Here is a 25,755-nt window from a genome sequence, read left to right as displayed (position 1 = left end):
GTGGTGGATTTCGGGTAAGATATTAATTGATCAATTAGCTTGTAAAATTTTACTGAAAGGAACAAACGCATCGCTTGATCTTACAAACTTGTTAATTGCGGTCGTATAACGTCGGAAAAGAGGAGCGCGGCCAAAACCTACTGGTGAAAAAAAAACCTCCCTCAACTCTGTAGCAGCGCACAGTTGGAAAGTTGAAGTCACTCTTGTAAAGCAGATAACAGTCTGCTCAAACACAACATAAGTATTTAATATAAAGTGTGGACATTAAAATGGAAGTGGGGTAATGGAATCCAGAGAATATCACGGCGCCTATGCAGCGGTAGAGTTCCTCTGGATTACTTTAGCGCCCTCTGTTTTTCTCTTGCATCTGTTTTATCTCCGTCCCATTGGCTGAACATTTGAGCCTCTAGATTCCTGGTTGCGATCAGATTTTCTTCTTTTTTTTTTTTTCCTTTTTGCAACATATTATGAAACCCACTCAATTGCAGACACTATTGTCCCAAGATTACTGGCAGTTTAGCAAATAATTGGATCTAAGTGGTTACACATGACAGTGGCAATGGGGTCACAGTATTAGAGCTTTGATTTCTGGTACTTTGTAAAAACCCTTGGAAATATTACGAGTTTTGATAAGTGCAGCAAGATGAATCTGTAAGAATTCAATCCGTTCATTACGGCAGCGCGCTGGCTTTCATGTGTGCGTGTGCGAGCCAGAGGATCTGGTCTGGTTTCAGTCGCTCCGTCATAATATCCACAGTCACTGAGAAAGAATGTGTCTGCTGAAAACCTGCAGCTAAATTATCTAAACAAATTGGGTTACTTTTGTGTCTGGGATCTGATACCCTGAACACATTTAGATGGGAGACTTTGATTTCGAAGGGGTTTAGTGTTTGTTTTGTGATGCAGATTTTGCTACCGTAAAGATCTGCGTCCAATATTCCAAGCTGTGTAAAAAAAAAAAAAAAAAAAAGATTAATAATTTTAATCAACAGGGACGCAAATGACTTAAATAGCAAAATGGATTTCACAGGGTAAAAAAGCACATCTTTTAGCCTCCTCGTTAAAGCTATATTCCCTCAGTTTATCATATGTCATGCATTTCTCGCAGTTTCTCCTGACACAGCGCTTCAGAGGCCCGGTTTATGTGGCGCACATTCTGAGGTTTAGGAAACACGCGTTGAAAAGCCACCGAGCCGCGCGGATCACAGCAGGTCAGGACTCAGACAGGGCCTGCGGCTTGGCTGGACTCTTCCTGTGTGTATCTGTGATCGCGGAGCTACCACCTCACGCCAGACACTCTCATTACCGAATCATAATATGACAAATGTCAGTGCGGCTGACTGCTCTGACAGGATGATCTGGCAGAGTCACTTTCCCCCCACAAGGCCTGCGAGCTCGTTATCTGGGACTTGAAGCTTGTGTTTAGGCTGTGATTTAGGCATGCTGACTTGATTTTTTTATTACATTTAACTGCCTGGTCTCACCAATTGGCATATAAATAACACACCAGTGTCTTGAGTCATTTTCTGTATTATCACAACTATTTTTTTGCGTTTGCGTGTGATTTCAGGGGTGAATTTCATGGAGAAAGAAAATGTCAGGTGACGTAATATAGAAAGCAAGAAAGGCTGCATGTGGGGGAAGCTGGATGAGACTTATTTTAACATAACTCTTATCTTTTTTTGAAACCTTACCGAGTGGTTTTCCTGCCTAAACCCTAACCTTAACAGCATCTATTACACAGCGTTAACCGCTTATTTCATATGTGTTACCATGACTACAAGGGTAATCTGACGATGATGAGGAATGTCGAAGGTCATCTGAATTTGTCCTGTCCCAAATGCCTTAAACTCATTAACTGTGTGAAAAGCTTAAAATGTGAGAAAATGGTACGTATAGTGTTCTCAAAAGCTGCGTGATATTTGTACACCATTGCATGGGATCATGTTAAACTTAAAGGAGACATTATACTATGTCTGAAACGCGCTGTTTTAGCCTCTGTCTCTTTAAGCCCTGACCCAGAATACCCAGCCTGATTGGTCAACTCACACACGTCTGACCCAGCACCGCCAACAACAACAGATTAACTCTGCTAAATCAAGCCGCTAGGTATAAACTATGCAAAAATACATGACATGGTGACATTGCGTGATGCCGCAAAGTCACGGAATTAAAAGTGAGCCTACTGCTAAGATGCTTCAGGAGAAGTGCAGTCTGTAGGAGAGAGGAGCTTCTGTCAGCGCTAACCTTGATCCTTTCAACTATGAAGAGCTTTTACATGCAAAATGAACATTTATAAAACACAAGGGAAAAAAACTGAAAGGCATAACAGGTCTGCTTTAACGGTTAATTTAAACTGTTTTCTGCATCAGATGATCAGAGGGGAAAATGTTGGTTTGTCTGTGATTAAAAGAACAGACTGTAATCCCCGCAAACATTTCACCACCACTGCATAAAACACTGTTCCTCTGCGGAGACAACTGATATATCTGTGAACAGCACAAACACTGCACAGTCACAGAAACCATAAATTTGCCTTGAATCTCGGATATTTCCTGCTGGCATTGAACATATGAGCACATGGAAAACTCATACAGCCCAGGCACATCAGTCCAAACACCAAACAAGCACAATTGATTTGCAGAAAGACACGTTTTTCCTTTGTGACTCTCTTCTGGGAGGTCAGGGGTCAGGACGGGAAGGACACGTAAGCAGTCATGGACAGTTAAATGTGGTTCAAGGACGGGATCTGCCATTTGAACAAAGCGACCACACTGTCAGATTACTTGCCCCTAGCAGTCGCAGTGTTTTTGGTTGGTATTTAGGGGATGTAAATACCTGCGGCATCAGTAAACAGGAGCAGGTCTCCATCCCAGACCACTTAATAACAGCTCCCCATCTGAAATTTGTTAGCTCAGTGAAATAGTATCCTGTAGCGACGGATGTCAACAGAGAGGCCTGATCCAGCCGGGTGGGATGGGGAAAGCCGTCGGGTTTTGCAACTCTTGGCAGGGTTCGCCGTCCATTCCATGCGCAGATACTTCAGAGAGAAGAGGGTGGGAGGGATGGCCATAAAGAGGGAGCTGCAGGGAGAGATGAGGAGGGCGCATGAGGAAGGAAAGTAGAAAAGGGAGTGAAACAAAGATGCTGATGTGTCCTGGTAGAATCTGTCCCAATAGATTAACCAAGTGTCATCTGTTTTAATGTTACAGGCAGGTTAAAGGTGCAATGCGCAATAATTCATACCCCACCAAAGTAACCGTGTTAGCCGTGCAGCTAGGGGCCGTATGATTGACAGAATCTGAATGACAGTTCTGACATCTATGTATTGTGTTGCAGTAATGCATGCTAAAGTTAGCATGCTAACCAGCTAGCCCCGACACATCGCGATTTAAAGCTGCTGAGAACGCCACCCAGTTCTCAGGGAATTTCCAGTCTGGACTGCTAGCTGCGCTGCTAACTGAGCTAACTAGCTGACATCAGCAACATTTAATGGTTGCTTGAGCAATGTGCTGCCCAATATTTGTTTTGAATTGCAGATGTAATGAGTAATTTTTGAATATTTCATATATAGAGTGCCTTTTAGGCAAAGTGCAAAAAAAAGGAATTTGTTTAAAATAATTATCATCATGCGAGCCTCAATAGATCTCTTTGCCAAAACAGAATGGCTGTATTCTTAGTGTCACACACAGTGTGATATCTGGGCCCAGAGTGGAGGGACAGCCGTGAGTCATGAGATGTAAATTAGTTTTGGAGATTTTAAGGTCAGGACATACACTTTGTGTCCTCAAATCCAGGAATATTCAGCGAGCATGAGAAGAAGCAGGTCAGCCATAGAAATAAAGGAGACACTGACACAGACAGACAGACTGCGAGAAAGAGGGGAAAAACTGAGGTGGAAGAAAAGTAGCATGCAATCTTGGTGATTTTCCCTGGCAGCTTCTCCCACTGCCCCTGTTCTTCACACACACACGCTCACACACACACACACACACACACACACACACAAATGCATGCATGCACGCACACGCACACACAGTGCATGTACCTTTCACAGCTACAACTGTTAAAACCTAAACACTGAGAGTCAAAGGAAGATAAACACTGCAGAAGTTAAAGATCACATTTTTCTTCCTCTCCCACCAGTGACCGCTCGCAGTGCAGAGACTTACCAAGCAGTGGGTGAATGGGTTTACTTCAGGGGAGGGAATGATCATAACCACTGAACTGTAAGTGTCCTACTGTTGACATGTGACCCACGGTGGTTATAAACCTCAACGGGTCCCCCGACTCTCCTGATTGTACTCAGCTGAGCTCAGTTTCTCTCAAAACAACATGCGAACAAACAGGGAAATCCTTTCACGCTCACTAAGCCTTTTTTATAGTGTGAGGCACTGAGAGATTAAAACGATGAAAGGCTACAGTGGTAGTACACAAACCTCAGCTCTGAGGTGTTTAGCTCAAGAAAGGGTTGAGGTGGTTGGAACTAAGTGCTGCTGCGGTAATATTGCAGTTTTAAAATTTCATGTATAATGACCTTCAAATTAATTTGCAGTTGCCCTTTATGTTACCTCCCCAAGGCTCACGGCTGCATCCTTTAATGAGGATTTCTAAACGGTATATAAACATAAGAAATAGTGTAAAACACACTTGAAATATAGTTGTAAGAGAGAAAGACAGCAACAACAATGCCTCAAATGAGATAAATAAAAAATCACAATATAGTATGACAAAAACTGACAATATGCTGACACAGTTGTTAACCCCAGTCTTCATGTTTTCTATGACTATGAAATATCAGTGCAGTTGTGTATCCTATTTATTCATGAATTACTCAATGTAATCCCAAAACAAACACTATCGGAAACAATTATAACCCAACACCAATTTGATTCATTGCCACAACTAAAGTAGTGCAAAAAAAATAATAAAATAAAATGACATGTTTTTCAAAACATGTTGGACATTTCCTGCAGTGCACAAAAAATATGATTAATGAGAATACATTAAAACAGAGGTATCAGTTTTTTTGCATATAAATTTCTCTTTTATGAACAAAGCACTAATTTACTGTACTTTTCTTCATCACTCTAATTGCAAAAACCGTATCCACTGATGAAGGCCATGAGATGCAGCTAAAAGCCACTGTAGATATCCAGCTAGCGGACCCTGAGTTACTGATTGTTTTTTTCTTTTCCAGTAGAATTTCCATGCTTAGCGTTCCTTTGTGAACCTGTCTTTTTCAAGGATTTGTACATTTTTTAGCCGTTATAAGTGTTTTTGCAATACATTGAAAGGGCATGCTAATGCCTCATGCTAATGCTAATAAGCATCGAATATGATAACAGTTTTGCTACACTGTGTTATCAATCAGTTCTTTAAGGAAGGAATTGTTAACGAGTACAACAATGAAGATTTACTTATTTCGCATATGTAGCTTAATTATAGGGCATTACAATAATTGATTAGCTATGAATATATTCACTTAATTATGTATCAGACATTCAATTATAAATTATTAATATATTATAAATGCTTAATACAGGCGGTTTAAGTTAATTGTTCCCATCTCAGGGTTGGTCTAATAAGGCACCTTTTATGAGGAGTTTATTTATTGTAACTATGTATGAATCTAATATTTTAAAGAAATGTTATAAGCCATTGATACAACAACTTTTAAGGCCCTCTGTTTGGTAAAATACATTTTTGAATCGTTCATTAACCATTAACACGATCATTCAGTGCAATTAATAACAACTTATTAGCACCGTCCCATTGTTTTTCTGCCCTGAAAGGGAAAACTGACTCTTCTGAGACTTCTCTAATCCGTTAGACCTTCTAGTAATTGAACACAAGACGTGTCTTTCTGCTCATGTTGTAAATCAGCCATGTCAAATCTGCAGGGAGCTCGAGTTGGAAGGCTCAGCGCCCAAACACAGTGTGAATGAAAATGTCACGTACACTTTAATTAAATCAGTTAGATTTACTGCGTCATGGAGTGAAGTAGCAGGCTCTTGTTTCTGTTAAGGCATTTAAGTAGCAGGTTCATTTCCTAATCCCCGGCGACTGTATGATTTGAGGCGGCGCGAACAGAAGCAGGTGAAAATGTGGCGCTACAGTATGATTTACAGGTGGCAGCAAACGTCTCCGTCTCACCTGCTGTACCCGGAGGAGTAGCCCATTTCATCTGACTCTGACACATGAAAACTAAACTATACAGTCTCCAGATGGGTGAAGGTTTCTGTCTGTGAAAATCAAAAGCGAGGTCAAGGGTGTCGGAAAGGAGATAGCGGAGTCGAGCGCTTGCCAAGATGGCCTCTATCCTGCTCCCAGACTGGTCTACGTGAACTAGTCCATGATGTGCCCTGAGGTGACCTCCTCTCCGGTCTCTTTGAGTCCCTGCAGGCGTCAAGGATTTCAAGTTGTAGGGCACCTCTCGGGGTCAGCAGACAGAGTGTTAATCAGATCGCACTCTGCTTTGGTACAGAGTCAGATCACTGGAGCTCAGCAGGGATGGTGAAAACAGAGAGGCCATGTCTGTGTGTGCAGCAGGAGCTATTTAAGATTTAGTTACCGTTAGCGCACTATTCATTGCCTCCTCTCTGACTGTGGGTTAGAAACCTGCAAGAAGAAACTGGCTGTCCAGCTCGAGCCAGTTGCAGAATAAAATGTTAGTAACATACGCTTTGTTGCAACCTCATGTTTCTTTTGGTTCAGTTTTCTATTTCATGTTGGTTAGGTTCAAGATCACGTTTTGGTTACAGCTGCAAATGTCCTGACATCTCGTTAGAGAATATCTGATTTTTTCACAGCAAACATGGCAGTAAAACGTCACAGGTTTCATCAAAAATGTCCCGTCGTTTCACGCTTACAACTGTTACAACTGTAACTTCGCCATGAACGGTGGCAGCCTTGGGTTCTGCACTGACAAAATCTCTCACAAAATCTTGTTACTAAACATCCAGGTGCTTCATGCCAAGAAATGTTAAAACACCCTCTTGAACAGTGGTCACTGGCTTTGCAAGCTTCAGAATCAGCAGACATGTTACATTCATCATAGCATGCTTTCCAAGGCCGTGACACAACCCAAAAGAGACTTCAAGTGCAAGTTTGCACACTGGATTGTCTCTTGTGCTGTAGTTCCACTTAGACCTGAATAATATGAAAAGAGTCTAAAAGCCATGCTACTATCTCCTAGAGGCCAAATGTTTGCCCGAAGTTTTGGCATCCTTACAGAACAAAACTCTTGCTAGCAGAGTGCAAAACAGATGGGTTCACCAAAGGCCGCGATGTGCAGATACACACTCACCGAGCAGGCATGCACATTAAAAAACAGGAAGCAGCCTCTCTGAGCCATCTATCTGTGATGGATAGTGAATAATAAAGCTTTGCACTGAGGTAAGCGTTTTTGGACGCGGCAAACACAGTTTCTCTATGTATAAATAAAAGAAAAACAATCCTGAAATCCCACATAACAACTGACAGGCAACAGGTGATTTAAAGAGGCACGATACAAATGCAGCCGTAAATCGCACTATATGCAGGTGCACTGCCAAATTCTCACTCAGACGGCTGCGACCCGCTGAAGTATGATTGTTTCAATATGCTCATATTTTTTTTTCACACTGTGTGCCATTTTCAGAACCAGTGAGATCTGGAGCCGTCTTGCGTCAGACTCCACAGGAGCATACGTTTCTAATTCTGAATCAATCACAACGAGTTTATCAGATGGCTGAGTTATTTTACCATAAACCCATTGGTAATGAGCCATGCAAAGAGTTTGAATCTGTCTCCTCGCATATCTCAATCACAGAGATGTGTGTGTTTCACTCAGTCTTGGTGTGTTTTCAGGGCTGGGGTGTTTGCTTTATGCGGTTGTGCTCCACCAGTTGTGTGAAACTGAGCTTTTGATTTCTCACAGTCTTGAGTCATCCATACATACTTTTTGTCAGAAGCTCTCGAACTTCTTACTTTCATGTTTGCTTTTGATAAACACTTTGTGGAGCTCTGCTGTGGGATTGTTCATCTGCAGCTAAACAAACACTTCACAGCGCAACGCAATCAAAACTCAAGTGTGCAATCAGAATAACTGAGTGTGCCATGTCGCTGCTTAGCGTTTGAGGATCTGCACTGCGCTTGTTGACCTCGCCTGTCAATCAAACAGTGTGGGCGGAACTGTGGCTTCCTTTGCTTTTTTTTTTTTCCGTTGAAAAACTTACCCAGTACCCAGATGTTGTCTTTTAGCAACAACAGTAGCATTACCACAGTGCAGAAATACTACAATATTAAAAAAAGTAAAAGTTCTCATCCTGTAAACTGGCAAATTTCAATTAAAGTACATAACATTAATATAATTGATGCTTTAACGTGTTAATCTCTTTATGTAGAAGCTGGTAAACATAGTTTAACCACTTTATATAGTTTATATGCTGTGTAATAAAGTTGCACAGTAATTATTATCATGGTCGCTATTATTACTTCATAGTTATGTTTGGTTACAAACTTAGTCTTCAAAGTAACTCATAACTCAAGCTGTCAAATACTTGTAATGGAGTGAAAAGTACAACGTTTGCCTCTATTTTGTAATTGAGTAGTTGTACATGTAGCAGAAAATGGAACTACTCAAGCAAAGTTAAGGGCACCTCACTTAAAGGTCCAATATGTAAGAATTAGTGGCATGTAATGGTGAAATTGCAGACTGTGACCAACTGAACTCACTCATCTCACCCTGCCCTGAAAATGTGAAAGGCCCACCGTAGGGCCAGTGTTTGGTTTGCCCATGGATTACCATGGAAACAAAGTGGCGGTGTAACATAGTGGATTTTGCAAACTAGCACCTGCTAATTTTGATTATATTCTATTTTTGGGGGGGGTGGGCGAGTGGCTCGGTCCATAGGGACGTGGCTTGCTGACTGAAACCTGCACAAACCAGTTAGCTTGGATTTGGACCTTTTATTGTGGCCCAAAAATCATTAGAACGAAACAATCTGCAAAGGAAAAAAAAACGCTCACCAATCATGTCCAGAGTAAGGCAATAACCTGTCTTACATATTATTAAGCATGATTTAATTTGAAGAGGTTAATGTATTGAGAAACAACTCTTAGATGGATGATCAAGCTTATATCAGCTTATACCAATTCATATGAATTTTGAAAATTTCGGGGAAAAAAATGTGTTTGTTCAGTCTAATGGGCAAAAACTTTGTTTTTCTTCTGTTCGGCTGTGAAAAGCACCTTTTATTTTGCAGCATAATCATCTATTACTGCATTCAAGGATAGATTTTTGTGTCCACTTAAAGGAAAAAAAAAAGAGTAATTTTCTCTTTAATTCTTTAGTTTGTTATCGTTCGCAATGCAGTCTGCACCGACTGCGCAATGATTTCACAGAAGTCAGTGATGAGGGCACAGGAGAGCAGCTCCGACCGTGTAAACACCTCCCCCTCATCCTCCCAGGAGACCGACCTCGAGTGAGCACACCCGCGGCCTCCTGGGCCCGGGAGGAAATGAGAGGAGGAGGAGGAGAGGGAAGTGGCAGGCTCACAAAGAGAGACAGAGTGAGGGGAGATAGGGGAGAGGCACAGCACACCATGAGAGATCAAAGACGAAGGTTATGCACCGCCGCGGCCAAAACAAGCACATCAGTGGCGGGGCTTTTAGTAAAAGTTGTTGTCTTTAGATTTTCCTAATTCGGGACACCGCTGTTTTATTGTTCTCGAGCCTGGATCGCATCATCTCTGGTTAATATTCAGGCGATTGTAATCTGGACCAGGCAGGCACCTAAACTCTCTCCTGGGTCGGGTCATTTGCTTTGGCAACGTGTCAGATCCAGCGGGCCGCAGAGGGCCATAAAGCATGTCCTCCGAACAATGAGGCACATCGGCGACTCGCAGCACCACTTTGTCTCTCCGCATGAGGCGCAGAGACAATATGTCATCGTGATTTCTCGAGGCAGCTCCGGCTCTGCAATCCAACTGAGACAGGAGCACCTCGTCTAAAAACAGCAGCAGACGTATTGATTGGAAATCTCCACGGTGACGTCAGAGCTCCTGCTGTTTACACTCTACACACAATGACTGCATCACTCTTCCTTTTGGCACATCTGCTCTGGGTCCCTGTGTATAAAAATCAAGTATAAAAATCTTGCCTCTGGTTCATAAACACACATTAACACACTATTTGTAGCTAGAGGATTGGTTTCAGAAGTGGGTGTAACAACAAAGCTAAGACTAAACAGACGTCATTCGTAGGTACTGTGCTGTGTTCACTGTCATCATGTGAAGGCTGAGAGGGCAGGAGACTGCAATATAAACTTCTTCTAGACAGGCCTAAGGACTACAAAAACAAAATGCATCTGATTATCTCTCTAGCCTAAACTTCCATGTACTTCTGTGTTTTAATGGCGTTTGGCGCCAAGATTTATTTCTGGCCTAGATGATTTAAGTCATGCTTTAATAAAGTTCTCCCTGTCTGCAAGTGGAAAACCTACACTTTTAAGTCGATATTGCAGTGGATTGTGGGTAATATATTTGGTGAAGTCAGTGGTGAATTCTGCAGAAAGTCTGCTCGATGGCCCTTGTGGACTGGATGAATTGTGGGTTCAGACAGCCCTCGGCATTCACAAGCTTCCCGCTAACCCTGTCTGCAAGAGTCTGGACATTTGTATGCAGCCGACCTCCAGTATTAAGGTGGTTAAGCCTCTATGTTGCCTGAGAGGCAACACCCGGGGCAAAGAAGGTCTGCCAAGATCTCCTAGCTCCACAGCGCTGCTCATTAAGCTTGTTGCTTTGAGCGCTCAGTAATAATTGAAGGCGTCTGAGATGAGCGTGTCAACAGTTTTTATCAGGTCAGATCTTCTCTCGGCTGGACGGTCGGAACACATTTGAGTGGCATGTCCGCTCTGCCCTCAGAAGTAACAATGCCTTTCACTTTATAAGACCAAATCACAAATTTCCCGGCACCATTGTTCACCTCAGCAGGCTAAGGAGCAATTGGCCTGCAGGGCTGCGGGGCGGTCTGTAAAACCTCGGCTCTCGGGGTTAAACTCGGCTTTGTCTTAAAAAACAAACCCTCGCTCTGCAGCACCATCTCCCTCCTCTTCCTTCTATTTTTTTCTCTTCTCTCTATCTCGTCTGTCAGTCGTGGAGACTGAGTGGTTCCACATGGGAAAGCCTGGGGCTTCACACATCAGACTAGCTGTGGGGATGAAATATGCTGTCTGTACATATCATCACATCATTAGGCCCAAAGGGATCCCGGCGATGGATTAGAGGCTGTCTACCTGCGAGGCTCCGATGAATTTATGAAGCACTTTATCATGATGAAGCATTAGTGGAACACTTTGTCTCTTTCCATTTGTGTTTATCTGTGGGAATAATGATTGTGTCTCGCTCATCCTCGATCACGCTCTCCATCTTAATTCCTCTCTGTCTGTCACTTATGCGTGCGTTCCGACCTTTGACCTCCTCCTGTTTTGGACGCTGCAAGTTATCGGCGAAAAAGATACGTGACGTGGCCCGAGCCTCTCCGTCCGTCCAGCCGCTTGAGCCGTGCGTGGGCGGCTTGCAAATTGTCCATTAAGTGTTTCTGCTGAGGCCGAGAGAAGATTTGATATAGCGGGGAAACAAAAGTAATATGTACCAGGAAATTCAATTGTCTCTCTCCAGCAAGTTTGAGCTTTAGTTTGGCTTCCCCCACCAAATCAATTTCACATGAAAGCAGTTCAGATGAGGTTCAGCGCTGAGTGTGTCCTGCAGCCAGTCTCCTCCTGCACAGATCTTCCGCCGCCGCCGTTTATCTGTGTTTGTATGAAAGAGCTCATATGACTCACGCTCACTTCCTCAAGCGTCGCTGAGTGCCACAATAGAAGGAAGCTACCTCCTCTTTCTCACTAACCTGGTGTGCTACTACAGGAGGTACAAGCAAGCATAGGAAACACCCTCTCTTTGCTTCAGTGTGAAGGTCCTTGACCCTAACACGGCGGAGGTTTATTCACGCAGTGAAAGTGAGGACAGCTCAGGAAGGTGCCCTCCAGAGACCCTGCCAGGGAGCCTCCATCGGTTCAGGGGTTTTGTTTGGGTTCGTCAGCTGAGGAAGGTGAAGTCGCTCTCTGCCAGGTCACTGCCAGTCAGGGCGGATTTTGGCTGAGGGCGATCGTGTTACGACAGCAGGAACCTCCTGGAGGCTCTGCGTCTTACCAAACCAGAGGGCATCCTCTGCGCTCCGAGGAAGCCCCGGCTTTTATCGAACCCCGTCTCCACAGCGCTCTCCTCTAACAACGCTAACTAAATCCCCAGTGCGGGTCAGGTTCACGCTGAACTCTCAGAGAAAGCCAAGGGAAGTTATGATACCAAGGCTTGGGTTACTGAATAAAAAGGAGGCTGAACTGCAGTACCATAACTTCAGTCAGTAGCACCTGTTTTTGATGCTTTGGGGGGAAAAAACGTTTGAGCGCATCACCTTCTAATGCCAGACCTAGTTAAAACAACCCTTAAACTGACCTGTTTCTTTGACTGACATGACAAACATTGAGTCAAATCAATACTGACGGGTGAGGGGCAAAATAAGCCCTCTCCCTCAAAATGCTTAATGGCACAATATCAGAAACACAAAGTGAAAACACTTGTGGAGATGTATCAGTCCCTTATATAAAGCTTTGCACACCTGAGACCTCATTTCTAAATATTGTTCTTAGATTTATAAGTGGTCTGGTGATCATATTTGACCGTCGGTTCATTAAAGATGGCGATGGTGGAGAAGACTGAAGCCAGGTAACACGTAGTCACCGCTGCTGTGAACAAGGTGGAGAGAAGAAGACAGTGCTGTGTCTGGATTTTAAAAACAGACGATCTGACCTTAAACAATGCGTCAACCAGAAAATTAAACATTCAGACCTCGCCCTCCTGCGGATGGAAAGTCGGGTGAAGTTTTCTGGAGCCTCACCTCATTATTCACAGATAATGACTGAATTTTCATTTTTGGGGGAACTTATCCTTCAAACTACAAGAGGGAAAAACAAAACAAACATACATAACCGCAGTATTTATAGGGGCTCTGGGTTGGCTAGTTCCTCACACCCTTCATTGGATAGCTCCTGTCACATTGTTCAGTAAGCTTGTGCACAGTTCACCACATCATTTCGACATTAGATATGGTTTTAATCAGACATGCTTTTTTTTGCTTATACAGTCATAGTATACACTACTGTTCAGTATTATGTCTTCTGTTAAGCTGTCGTAATCATGGATATGTTACTCAAACGTGACTTCCTAGTGTGGGTTGTATATTCTCAGCAGTACCTGTAGCAACATGCCCCTCGTGTTTTTTTAAACCTGGGCTATTTTTGGTCTGAAATCCCGCCGGGCCTTCTGTTATGGTTGGCTTCAGACAAACCTGTCACACATGAGCACATTGTTGCTCACCTGTGTGTGTTACATTGTGTCAGTTTATAAAAGTTGACACCGTACCGTATGGTTTGCGTATATGTATCATCACTCCACAGGTAGAAGCAAATCCTTTTCAGCAACACTCGATACAGACAAATTATTTTACAGATGGAGTGGGGGAGTTTAGCTGCGAGCCACCGGCCAAGAAACACTGGTAGGCTTTCACAAAGGAGCTGAATTGTCCATTGAACAGTCTTTTTTTTTTTTTTTTTTTTTTTTTTTTTTATGTCACTCTCACGCCTGCCCCTGAAATAGATCACCCCGCTGCCCCGGCCTTAAGTATAAGTCCCGACAGGTTCGGGCTGCGGTCTGCTGATTGCACCGGCACTACGGCTAATAAAGGATGTCAGTCTGTTTAACCAAGGCTAGCAGGGCACGTGCTTCTTTTTTTTTTTTTTTTTTTTTCTTTTCAACAGGGGAATATTTGCTGTGCAGTTTTCCGCTGTTTTTGTTTATTCATGAGAGGGCATCCTCCCAGTTACAGCTTTCCATTATTAACCTGGGCAACTGAAAAAAAAGAAAAAACAAAACAAGTTTCCAGTTGCTGTTGAGAGGGATGCCAGGCCACAGAGAGTTCATTTATGTACGTATCTGGCAGCAAACATAAGACCTTGCATCTTTGTTGCACAGCAGAACATATCAATATTTTTACAATAGCATATAGGTGGAATATATAGTGCGTCACGAAGGTGGAAAACAACCCTCTGGCACGCTACAATGAGGTTTACTAGGCCTTATTAATAGAGAAGGTCTCGCACTGTGCCCCTGCCCGTCCATATTATGCAAAGTTTTGAATTATTGGAGCCAAATTCCACTCTGAACAGAATGTTCCCCGAGCATGTCTGACTGCCTTCTCTCAGTCTGAATATTTGTGGTTATCTCGTCACTTCATGGAAGGTGAGACTCAAAAATGAGGAGCTGTCATGAGAGAGAGTTTGACTTAGGAAGGAGAAAAGACAGAGCCGGGCAGGACAAGATCAAATGTCAACCTGAAAAAAATCCTCAACACTTCTGACTTGATTGAACTGAAGTGGATGAATGTGGATATTTTGAAGGGTTTGAATATATATGTGCGCACGTGTTCATTCACAGTCATTACCTGTGCATGTGTCATTCAGGTTTCAGGAGCAGTTCTTTACAATTTTCTTCGTTTCTCAGCAGTTGTTGCAACCAAATACCTATTAAACAGCTATAAATAGCAGCTCGGTGTTGTGGTGTGGTCTAACAGTTGGCCACATCCTGTTTCTGAGATTCTCGCAGTGCCGACAGAGCACACAGATGAAAGTGCAGGGGCCAGTGCTTTACCTTTCATGCTCTGTATCACTCATTTCGTCAGAACGGAACATCGTCGGGCATGCCAATGGAAAATATCAGTTGATAGAAGGCAGAAAAAAATAACACTGCAGTTAATATGTGGGCGGAGGAGACGTCACTATTTTTTTAACGGTGACTGAAAAGAAGAAAGGAAGCCAGTGCTTTCCTCTGAGAAAAATAAAGGGTACATTTGTGGCTTTTTGCCTGACGAGCTGTTGGGTTTTCCCTTTTCCTTCTCCAAAATCACCTGGAGCCGTTTTTTGCCTTGCGTCGGCTGACAGAGACAAGCAGTGACATTAAAGTTTGATCATTTAATTGTTACATGTGCCTGCACTTCCTTTATGTCCTGCGATGGCAGGGCTAAAAATAGCCTCGGCATGTAAATGCCTGTTTAGCCTGGAGTGGAACAGAGTTGAAAACAGGCAGCAGTGTTGGCACAGGGTGGGTTTTTCCGATGGGAGTTCCTCCTGTTAAGGAGGTGAGTCCCAACCAACCTGTTTGTGTGTGTGCGTGTGTGTGTGTGTGAATAGCTGAGTGTGTGGCCCATTTTCTTTTAATAAGCGCAATCAGTCCGGCAAAATATCTATTACACTTTTGCCTCCATCCTTCTTAATAAGTATATTTACTGCAGTGGTGTTTTACACTTCATTTCCCATAGGCCAGTTCAGCTGACATCAGTACCTTTATTATACAAAAAAAACAAAAAAACATGTAATTCTTTCACATTTCTTTGGCACCACCAGCACTGACTCCATGTTGTTTTCTCCTGTTGATGTTTTTGTCTCGATCAGTGCAGATGCACCATTCACCAAACAGTATCTAGTGATAACAGACTGCGGGCCTACTTCAGGCCTCAGAGTGGGTGGACTTCCTGTCTTGGCTCCATAGTGCAAATGGTGGTTGCACCAGACTCTTGCTTTCTTTCTCTTTCTCTCACTCTCTCTCTCTCTCTCTCTCTCTCTCTCTCTCTCTCTCTCTCTCTCTCTCTCTCTCTGTCTACATCAGCCCACTTTATCACAGCAAGCTCTGCAAACTGAGGAGCTTCTTGTTTGCGCCGAGCCACGGGGCTCGAGGTCCTCGCCATCTACGCAGTCACTTCCCTCTGTTTTGCCAAAGAACACAGTGCAGATAAAGTCAAGGGAGTGATGCGTGTCTGCCCGACTGTGGGAAAGGCGCGGGCACAGGAACTGGAGCAGGAAAGACAAGACGATGAGTTGAAAACAGAGATGTGTGTAGCGGGCCGATATGAGCTTTAGAGGCTGGCAGCGACAGTGATATGTTTGGATTGCGGTGACTGATATCCAGTGTTTTTCAACTTGACCACATCTATGCCAAGAATTTAGCGTAGTATCGCCTCATGTGACTCCGCGAGGCCACGAGCACGAAGGGTTACATCATCTTCAGTCGAAGTTTGAACAAAATGCCAGGTGATGCCCTTAAACGGAGGCAAAATTTAAAATCCAACACACATATCCTCGCATACTGTGTATCCCGGAGCAAGCAGAGGCACTTTGTGATCACTTTTCTTACCCTTGCAATTCCAAGGGGCTCATGGGTGCTCCTCAGGCCTGGGGCAAAGATGAGCTGCTGGGCCCATATTAAACCCTCCATTATGATCTCGCTGTGCAAAGTATACAGTTTTCCTACACTTCCTTCCAGTGTGTTTACATTAATTGATTTGACATCCATTTAGCAGTATGAAACATACAGGCATGATGCTGAGAGGATAAAGACATTTAAACCAGGTGTAGACTGTCAAGATTAGGAAATAAAGCAGGATCCACCAGGAGGCCCTTTGTTTATTTGTGCTGCTGTGATGGACATTCAAAAAGAAATTCCAAAGAAAGGGGCACTCCAGTGTTTTAGTGTTGTTCTTCTATGAAGAGAAACAGAGATTTAAAACAGAATGGAAGCCTGAGCTTTGGTTCACAGTGAGTCTTGCTCCAAAACCCATTTCATCTTGTCTATGGCAAGTCATTCGAGTCTCATAAGTTGTATTGTTGGCCAAAGTTAAGTATTCGAGTACTGAACTGAATGTGTATCATAAACATTTTAATCCACCAAAATAAATGTAATGTAAAAATAACCCAAATGTCATCAAATTCAGTGATCAGTTCTGTTAAGAGAATATCTCAGTTATTAACAGATTCAGCCTGAATGACCATCCATGGAACGAGATCGAATACTCAAGCATAACTAATCACAGACAATCAAGTCAAGTCCAAGTCGAGTCATCAAGACAGTGACTTGAATTGACTGGTCACTCAACTGTAGACTTTAGAAAACCCCTATCACAGTTACATAAGACATCGTACCACTGTTATTTTACTCGACAAGTAAACTGGTCTCAGTGTGTAGAGTATGTGGTGGGTCCCTTTAAATCAGCACACATCATTCGGAGACATGAGGTCCAGACCTCTCTGACGCCCTGGAGTTGTGGGGTCCTTGGCAGGGATGACAAACCCTCCGATCACAAACTTTGCTTATGTGACTTGTAGGCTGACTCTGTTCATTAAGTATAATAGTATTTTAATCATCTGAATGGTTATTCAATGTGACAGAATAGCACTTCTTCTCATACTGAAATGATCAGGGACAGGTTGTCTTCAGAAGATTAAATCATACATACCCTGGGTTTATCCATCTCCCAGACGGCCAGAAACTGCTTTATCTAAGTGGAACGATTATCTTATAATCATGTATTTAGTTTTCTTGTGTCAAACATAACCATTAGCGCTGGCGATAATGTTGCTCGAACATTCATGCCAGTAAAGCTTGTCTGAATTTTGAAATGTGGTTAATTAATAATGACGTGCAACTTGTTCTCCCTCTTGTCTTTCTGCAGTTAACGAGATCATCAGGAATGACCTCTCCAGCATTTCTGTGCACACTCACGCATAGACGACCAGAAGCCTCCTGCAGCAGTGCACACACACACACACACACACACACACACACACACACACACACACACACACACACACACACTCAAACAGCAGCAGCAGCATCGACAAAAAAAAAAAAGAAAAAAGAAAAGAGGACAAATTAAATACCACCGAGAGATCCAGACGATGAAGAATAAAGTTTTGACCGGGATCTCCCACCTGACCATCAGCTCCTCGTCACCGCAGAGACCGGCTGCAGACTCTCACATTGACAATCACTGGCGAGCTCCATTTGAATAAACAGATGAATGTTTCTTATTTACAAAAAAAGGGAAGTGAAATCAGGGGCAAAGTAAATGACTACACTTGCCTTAAAATTCACACCAGATGTTCTTTAGTGGACCAAACAGCTCAATGAGACTGATCTGTCGTCGACAATCTCCATTTTTTTCGAGTGTGATCTATATGTTAATGCATGGACGAGCTAACGGGACAGTTAGCAGGTGTCGCGCTTCAACACTTTGGTTCATTTGTTCGTGCCGTCAGTCCGCAAAACAACCGAATCGGTGCCTTACAGCAGTGATACTGACAGCAAACAGCAGCAGCAGCAGTCACACGAATGCAAACTGTTGGTTGCGACCCAAAGTGGAAGTTTTTATATGAGCTTTTTGTATCATTTCAACGATTTGTTTACAGGGAAACAGAATAAAAAGGCTGGAAAAAATATGTAGGGAATATGTGAATAGATTAGAATTGTATTTTCTTCCTGCTTCCTCATTATTATCTCATCGTTCATTTATACTGAATGTTATTGTATGATATTCTTTTGTATAAACACGTATTTGAAAATGTACTTACACTTATGTATGCCTTATGCTTATATCATGCAGTTTTGCTATTTAGCTTTCTTTTCCATTTGTCCCCCCCAATATGATTTGTACCATTTCTACTACCCTTGCATTATGCTTTTCACCTTGGTGCCTATTTTTTTTTTTTTTTTTTATCATCCTGTCCCCTGGTCTTCCAGTCCTTCCAACCAACCCGTGACATAATGATGCACAGACAATCAGAGAAATATATAGAACATATCCTATGACAACAGTTCCTGGTCGCGGGGGCTTATAAAGGCAGGTATCAGAGATTTCTTCTCCCCCAGCTATAAGATGTAGTTGAACAACGGTATGCTTACCTGCTGAATTTAATTGAGAAATACTCGTGGACAATGATATACTTGTCTGTTACTTCTTGCACTGCAGGTTTGCTTGTAAATAGGCACAGGGATAATCTTAAGTATGCCACAGGCTCAGTTGTACTCGTCATCTGGGTGATTCCACTGAGGAGTTGGCAGGACTGTTACTTACTGTTGGCAATAATTGATCTGAGTAAACCAAAGGATTTTATCTTTGGTGAAATTATTGTCCGAGTTTCCTTTTTTTTTTTTTCCTGACGGAGACTTTAGCGTAGAGCCGCTCCCCGTACAAAAGAAACATTATGCACTTTACCGTAGAAACAGAGCAGATTTTTCTTGCTTCCAGACCAAATATTGTAGATTGACTTCCACTGTTGTGTCATAAACTTACCCACGCCGACTCTTCTTGCACACAGCTGCAGTCTTTCCCATGTTACCTGTCTTTCGGAGCATGCACATCGTAATAATGTTGGGGATCATTTAGCTGACAGTAGCTTACAATATAGCTTCCTAATAGATTTTTCAACATATAGTATAATAGCATGAATAAAGTGTATATGGATAAGGTTTCTATTTTGTGCCTTACGCTCTTTCTTGGCTACATGATGGTTGCAACTCTATAATGCTTTTCTGTGTAGGCACAATGGTGAAACATATTTCTCTTTAATATGAAATATTTATGAAAAATGAAATGTGTTTTAAATGCATTTAATGTGTTCTCAACAATGAATTAATAAATTGCATAATGGTGACCCTATAAAATCTGAGTTCTCTTCAATTCCTCTGTCATATTAAGTTGAGCGATTTTTATTCATAAACATCTTTTTGAATTAAGTCCATATTCTTGATTAATTCTAACAGTTCAGATTTTGACATCAAACATTTTTAAAGGTCAAGTGTGCAGGATTTCATAGAGCTCTGTGGTTTCAGATTGCGACCAACTGAATACCCCTCATCACCCCTCCCTTTGGTGCCCACCTTACAGTGGTTGCTAAAAACATGAAAAACACAGAAGGCCCTCTTATTGGTCAGTGTTGCATTTGTCTCAATTGCAGGAACAATGCTTGTTTAAGGGAACATCATGGCTTAGGTTCACATCTTCCATAAAGAAGATACACACATTCCCTAAATTAAGATACATTATGTATGAATTTATTTTATTATCATTTTCAAAAACACTGTGATTTCAGTTAATTATAGACTAATGAAATGAGCTGAAATGAATTAAATGAATATTATTCCATTCCTGCTAATGCAATATTCAATTTCTGCCTCTGAATCCTATGCACTGGATCTAATGGATTAATCTAATGGATTAGTTGATAATGGATTTAGCTGTTCTCTCACTTTAATTCATGCTGACTCTTTGACTATTGCATGCATGGCCCATGTGGCTGTGCTTTAGTTTTAATACCTTCACTGTAACGTGGCTGAATGATTTTCTTGTTATATAGTTTGACCTTAGTAAACCTCAGACTGTTCCAACCTGTACCTATATCGCCAATAAAACCTGAAAAGGAGACAGTTTGACATTGACAAGTGAAGGGAGTTTCTGCACACATTTTTGGGGCACATCACAGTAATAATCTTTGCTTTAATTTCAACCTTCATTTATTTACTTACAGGATTCAATTTTACTTCATATGATTCTTACCACCGCACAATAGATAAAGGTGTTTCACACATAACAATTTTCCTATGCAACTGCCAGCAAAAATGGCTCGTGGTATTGGGTCTTTTCTTCCACTCATGTTTGAAACTCAAATATAAACAAACCTACACTGTACTTAACCTGGATCAAATGCAACAGGCTGCTGATATGTGGAGTGCAAGCAGGGGCCTGTGTGTTTTCCGGTGAGTATTGTTAGTGGTGGCTAGTTATAGGTGAAACAGCTCCTCGCCATGGGAGCTGTGCCACGCTCCTGTGTACCACCTGCCAGTCCTCCAGACTTTTTCCATCCAGCAAAGTTATGAAGCGCCCATCCCCATAGTGACAGAAGGCAGGCCTAGGCGGTGCTCCCCTGTATGACCGTGGTAAGCCCAAAATAGCTCCACTATTTACAGATGCAGTCACGCCCCTTTTTCCTGGCACCCTGGTCTCCTTACCTTAGTCTTCCTCTGACAGCACCGTACCCTTTGACACAGTGGAGAGATGACTCTGGGCCATAGTTTCCACCAAGCAGCAGTCAAGTAGATTAACTAAAGCAGTGGAATATCCATGAAAACAGATTGAGTTCATGTCTGTCTATAAATCTGTTGACATCTGTTGTAACATGCATCTATTTTTAGATGATTAAAACAACTGATCTGTTATCTCTTTATTTCATTTATTTTTGCTGGACTCAATCGTTCGGTTGCCAGCGCTACACATTGAATTATGCATGCTTAAATAATGAACGCTCAAAAGGTTTATCTGCTGGTGTACAGGCCAAAATTTGGACATCTCACATATTCTTTAGCACATTTATTGAATGCTTATTGGCTTTCTTCCCAAGAGTTAGATGAGACAAAATATTCCACTCTCCTATGTGTCCATTAAATGCGATAGACTGGGTCAGGAGAGGGTTAGCTGGTTAGCTTGAGCCTCACAACCTCAAGTGTGAAAGGGTTTTTACAGGGCAGGTTTTCGAAGGCCAACTGAAATCAAAATGATATATTCTTTGTCTGCTATAGAAATTTCTATTCAACACAAGGTTTTAGGATAAGGGTGCCTGGTTTTTTTTTATTCATATGACTTCTTCCATTCCTCTATTTGTCCACGTAGATGGTCCAGCCAATCATTATCATTTCAATCCAGTCGATCAGATCTGGTCTTTAAACTTCAGTACCTCTAAAACCATGTACCCATACCTCATGCACCATATTTACCTCTAGGACCACTGAACTGACAAATTAGACAACAGACCCCCGTGTGACAAGAAATTTGCTTTTGGATATTTTGTTACAGATATTGTACCAAAGCCATGATCAAAACAGTCATACATAATGTCTCTTAACGATGAAATCAAAAATAGATTGTTCCCCTTTTTGCTGGGGATCCCTTGGAACCCCTTCAAGGACCCTTTGAGGACCAGTGATCTCAACTACTGCGCAGGTTTGTTTATATTGTCTTACTTTATAAATGCTGTCAAAATCAGACACCAACACACTCGTCCAGTCATCTGCGACGAAAAGGAGCATTTGTGATATTTCCCTATAGACATGTTTTCTACCTTTTAATAATAATAATAATTTAAAAAAAAACACTTGACTAAATTGTTTGATACAAAAAGTGATGGCTAAAACTGATTATAGTTGGATTGTGGTACCTTTGAGTAAGAGTTAGAGGTTAGCTGTTCCCCTCTATTTCTGCTTCTAACTGTCTCCTGTCTGCAGCTTCATATTAGGCAGACATATAAATATATATAGAAGAATATTCCAAAATGTCAGTCTATTCCATTTAAGTTTTAACAGCAGTATTCAAACACCAAGAGCGCTGCTTTAAGTTTGAGTTTTATAGAATAGGTTCAAATAATGTGCTGATACAGCTCACACAAGCAGAGTTAAAATAAATGGCCCCCCCATGCATTTAGCAATAGCAATGCTCTAAGGCAGCATTTGTATTTCAATGTGTCAGGGATATTTTTTTTTATTGCACTTGTTTTCTGATACTGACCAGAACGCATGCTTTTCCTATTGACATCATATACTTGAAGGTAGCCATGGCCCCATGGTGTGCAAATGACTTACTGGTAGCTCTTTTAGATTTGTGCTTGTCCCTTAACTCCAAACAAACTGATATTCCTCATGCGGGAAATTTGACGTGTGTGTGTACGTGCTTAGAACTTCCTTTTTCCATGATTTCAACGTCTTTGCAAAGGAAAAAGTAAACACGGAGGTATTACAGAGAAAATTAGTGTAAAAATGTCACAGATGATTAATCTATATACAGTTGTCTCATGCACGCAGGAGCCGTGACCAAGTGATCATATGACTTGATTGACTGGTGATCTTGGCTGACGAACTGACCCCCCGGCGTCTCCGCAGTGGAGGGACAACAGCAAAACAAGCCATCTCCGATCATAACGATTGCAGCGCGTGCCATTTTCTCCCCGGGGGCCACATGCACACAGCACCTGGCAGAGGGCACGACTTAGAAGTTTCACTGTACAGATTTATAGCGTCTTTACGGCCCTGCTTCCTCCGCCATTGTATTCCCACAGAGCCCTTGATTTGGGCTTTTATAAAGTGAGTGCATAGGCACGGCGCTGGAGCCCCTGCCCTCGTCTCTCATCGGCCATCTGCAGGCAGTAAATCCTCAATATACCTCTGTTATGAAGGGCATGTTGAGAGAACCATGGGGGTGGCTTTAAGAGATGCTTTAAGAGATAATTACTTGACCATACCGAGGGACCTTTGATAGCTGTGTCCCATAAGCCGGTACTGCATTTGATCTTTTTTGGTCCCTTGAGCCGGTTTTAGATTTTCTTTGTGTGTCAGCTGACTATAAACAGACCGTCTTATCAATTACCTTCAGGATGATAAAGGAAGAAAGACGAGGACCATATGTGCATGGACTCGAGCATGTGTTTACATGTGTTTTTTTAATCTGTTTAGGGTGGGTTTTTTTTTTTTTTATCAGGGGCTCCCCAGGTGTGCGCAGACCCCCTTTCATGGGACCGTTTGACGTGTGACAGGGCCAGCAGATGACCCGCCGACATGGTCACATCGTTGCGGACCCACAGACAAATCACCTTTTTAAAAGACACTTTAAGAGACCCTCAGAAAGGCAACCAGATGGGGCCTGGAAAAATCCTGTGCCGTCTTTTATTCTCCATCTGCAATCATTCAGCTTGATTCGCTCTCTCTTTTGTGATGCGTGAAATGTTGTGCAAGGATTTATAAAATTTAGCGGCGGGACAGATGTTTGCGCTTAAGAGACGTGAAAAGTGAGAATGATCTTTAAGGGTCTGTTTATATGATCACAACACGTGAGTTCTCTATTGCCCACATCAAAGTTGGTGCATTGAATGCTCCATTCTAGTTCACTCAGACAGCTCTATTTTCTCAATCAAAAAATTGAATAAATAAATAAATCCAAGGCAGCGCAAGCTATCATTCTTCCAGTGTTTGCTGTAAACGACTCGGTACATATGCAGAATGTTTATGTTGAAGTACATTCTAGAGCACATTAGGGATGCTCTTAATGGGCTACAGTAAAAGCCCTTGCTAGTCAGGAGTTCAGGCAGGTGCAGACTCTTACAGTAGATAAAGGAGCCTGGCACTGGAGATGAGTTCACGACAATCACTGTGAGGCTTTTAGACGCCTTCTCCAAGCTCAATCTTCATTTCCCCTGACACTGATTTTGCAATAAGGATCCGGAGAAAAGGGGAATGTCCATCTATTCATTTTAATGATCCCTCATTATTGACTGCTGGCAGGGAGGGGGCGGGCAAAGGTAATGATTCTTTGTCTTCGCTGGCCAATCACTCCTCTTAAAGGAATAAGACTCTAAATAAGGCCACTAATGGATGCCCAGTGTGACCTAAAGCTGACCCCACAGGCAACCTATGCAAACTGACTTCCCGACATGAAGGAGTGAGAGTTCGCCGCGTTTGTTATTTCTCATTTTCACTGGGTTGGCTATGATTTTGTGCAAAAAGCAGGAGGAATGGTCATCAAAAAAAATGTCAAACCACAATTAAAAATTGATTTAAGAAGACTTTGACTTCAGTTACTCATTTTAGCTCAAATTATTAAAGCAACCATTTGAATTTTTAGGAAAATAGCTTATTTGCTTTCTCGTATAAAAAAAAAAGATTAATACCTGTCTTATTTCTGTGAGGTTAATATGAGTCTACAGCCAGCAACCAATTAACTCAGCCCAGCAACAACACTAAAGATGGCTGGCCTGACAAAAGTAACACAATCAACCTTTCAGCATCTCCAAAGCTCACTCACTTAACCTAACTGGCAGTAAAAACGACATGTTCTGGTTTCCCGGGAGGTTACTGTACGTGCTGCGCTATTGTAACTTATAAAATGTGGCTTCCCTAAGTCTCCACTGTCAAGCTCATGTCAACCACAAGACCAGAGGTAGATACTCTTCAGTGCCAAACTACAAGATGTAGTTCCCTTTAGATTTGGTTCATTCTTACTTTATCAATGGTGATATGTTGTGGTTTCTTTCTTGTGACAAATGTATTGGTAGTTGTAAGTCACCTTGGGCAAAAGCTTCTGCTAAATGCCCTCACTGTAAATGTAGATGGATCAATATCAGCCAGGAGACAGGTAGCTTAGCTTAGCATAAAGACTAGAAATGCTGGAGGAAGCTGGCTTGGTTACGTCCAAAGGTAATAACATTCTGCCTGACAGCACATCTGAGAACCTGATCACACTAAGACTCATAGCCACAGGTAAAGCCAATTCATAAGCGCCTTAAGCAAAGTGCGTCAGACAAAACACCACGGTGTGTCTGTTGAGATGAGCTGCGTGGTAAGTTGCACGGGCCAAGTGTGGCACTGTCCCACGGCGTGACTGCGTTATTGCAGATCCCACCTGAGTTCTCACAACACTTGTCCCACTCCGCCCTTCATTCGTTGACTTCAGTGATGCCCATTCTCTACACATGACTCAAGATGTTAACTTACAAAGTACACAGGTGATGTCTGTTTCCTCTGTGGTTTTTGAGCTGTAATTTTGCAGAAAGACAACAGCAGAGAACAAGCAGGCGGCCGGCCAGTCCGCTCTAATGAGCGGAGAGGAGCAGCAGAAGACTGGGAGAGAGGCTGAAGAGGACGGTGTGTTTACCCGCAAGTCTGCAACACAAAAAACAGACATTACCAGAGCTACTCAGTGAGTTAACATTCACTGACCATAAGACAACCCTATGTATCATATATACATCATAGCACAGGGAGCACTGAGATCAAATTATTTAGCCAT

The 25,755-nt window shown here is 42.4% G+C and overlaps 1 protein-coding gene across 2 annotated transcripts in view; it reads left to right on the top strand.

Annotated features, from left to right (window-relative positions):
• The window catches only part of LOC119005327 (nuclear factor of activated T-cells, cytoplasmic 1-like), a 70,809-nt gene extending 51,230 nt beyond the window's left edge, over positions 1-19,579 (top strand). For both annotated transcript variants that reach the window (XM_037072852.1, XM_037072851.1), the window contains one exon: positions 17,602-19,579. In XM_037072852.1, coding sequence (XP_036928747.1) covers positions 17,602-17,657 — 56 coding nt within the window. In that variant the 3' untranslated portion in view covers positions 17,658-19,579. The remainder of the gene's footprint in view (positions 1-17,601) is intronic.
• The last annotated feature ends 6,176 nt before the right edge of the window (positions 19,580-25,755 follow it).

The sequence above is a fragment of the Acanthopagrus latus genome, chromosome 17 (genome assembly GCF_904848185.1).
Source record: "Acanthopagrus latus isolate v.2019 chromosome 17, fAcaLat1.1, whole genome shotgun sequence".
Taxonomy (NCBI): Eukaryota; Metazoa; Chordata; class Actinopteri; order Spariformes; family Sparidae; genus Acanthopagrus; species Acanthopagrus latus.
This window is presented reverse-complemented; position numbering and strand designations above follow the sequence as displayed.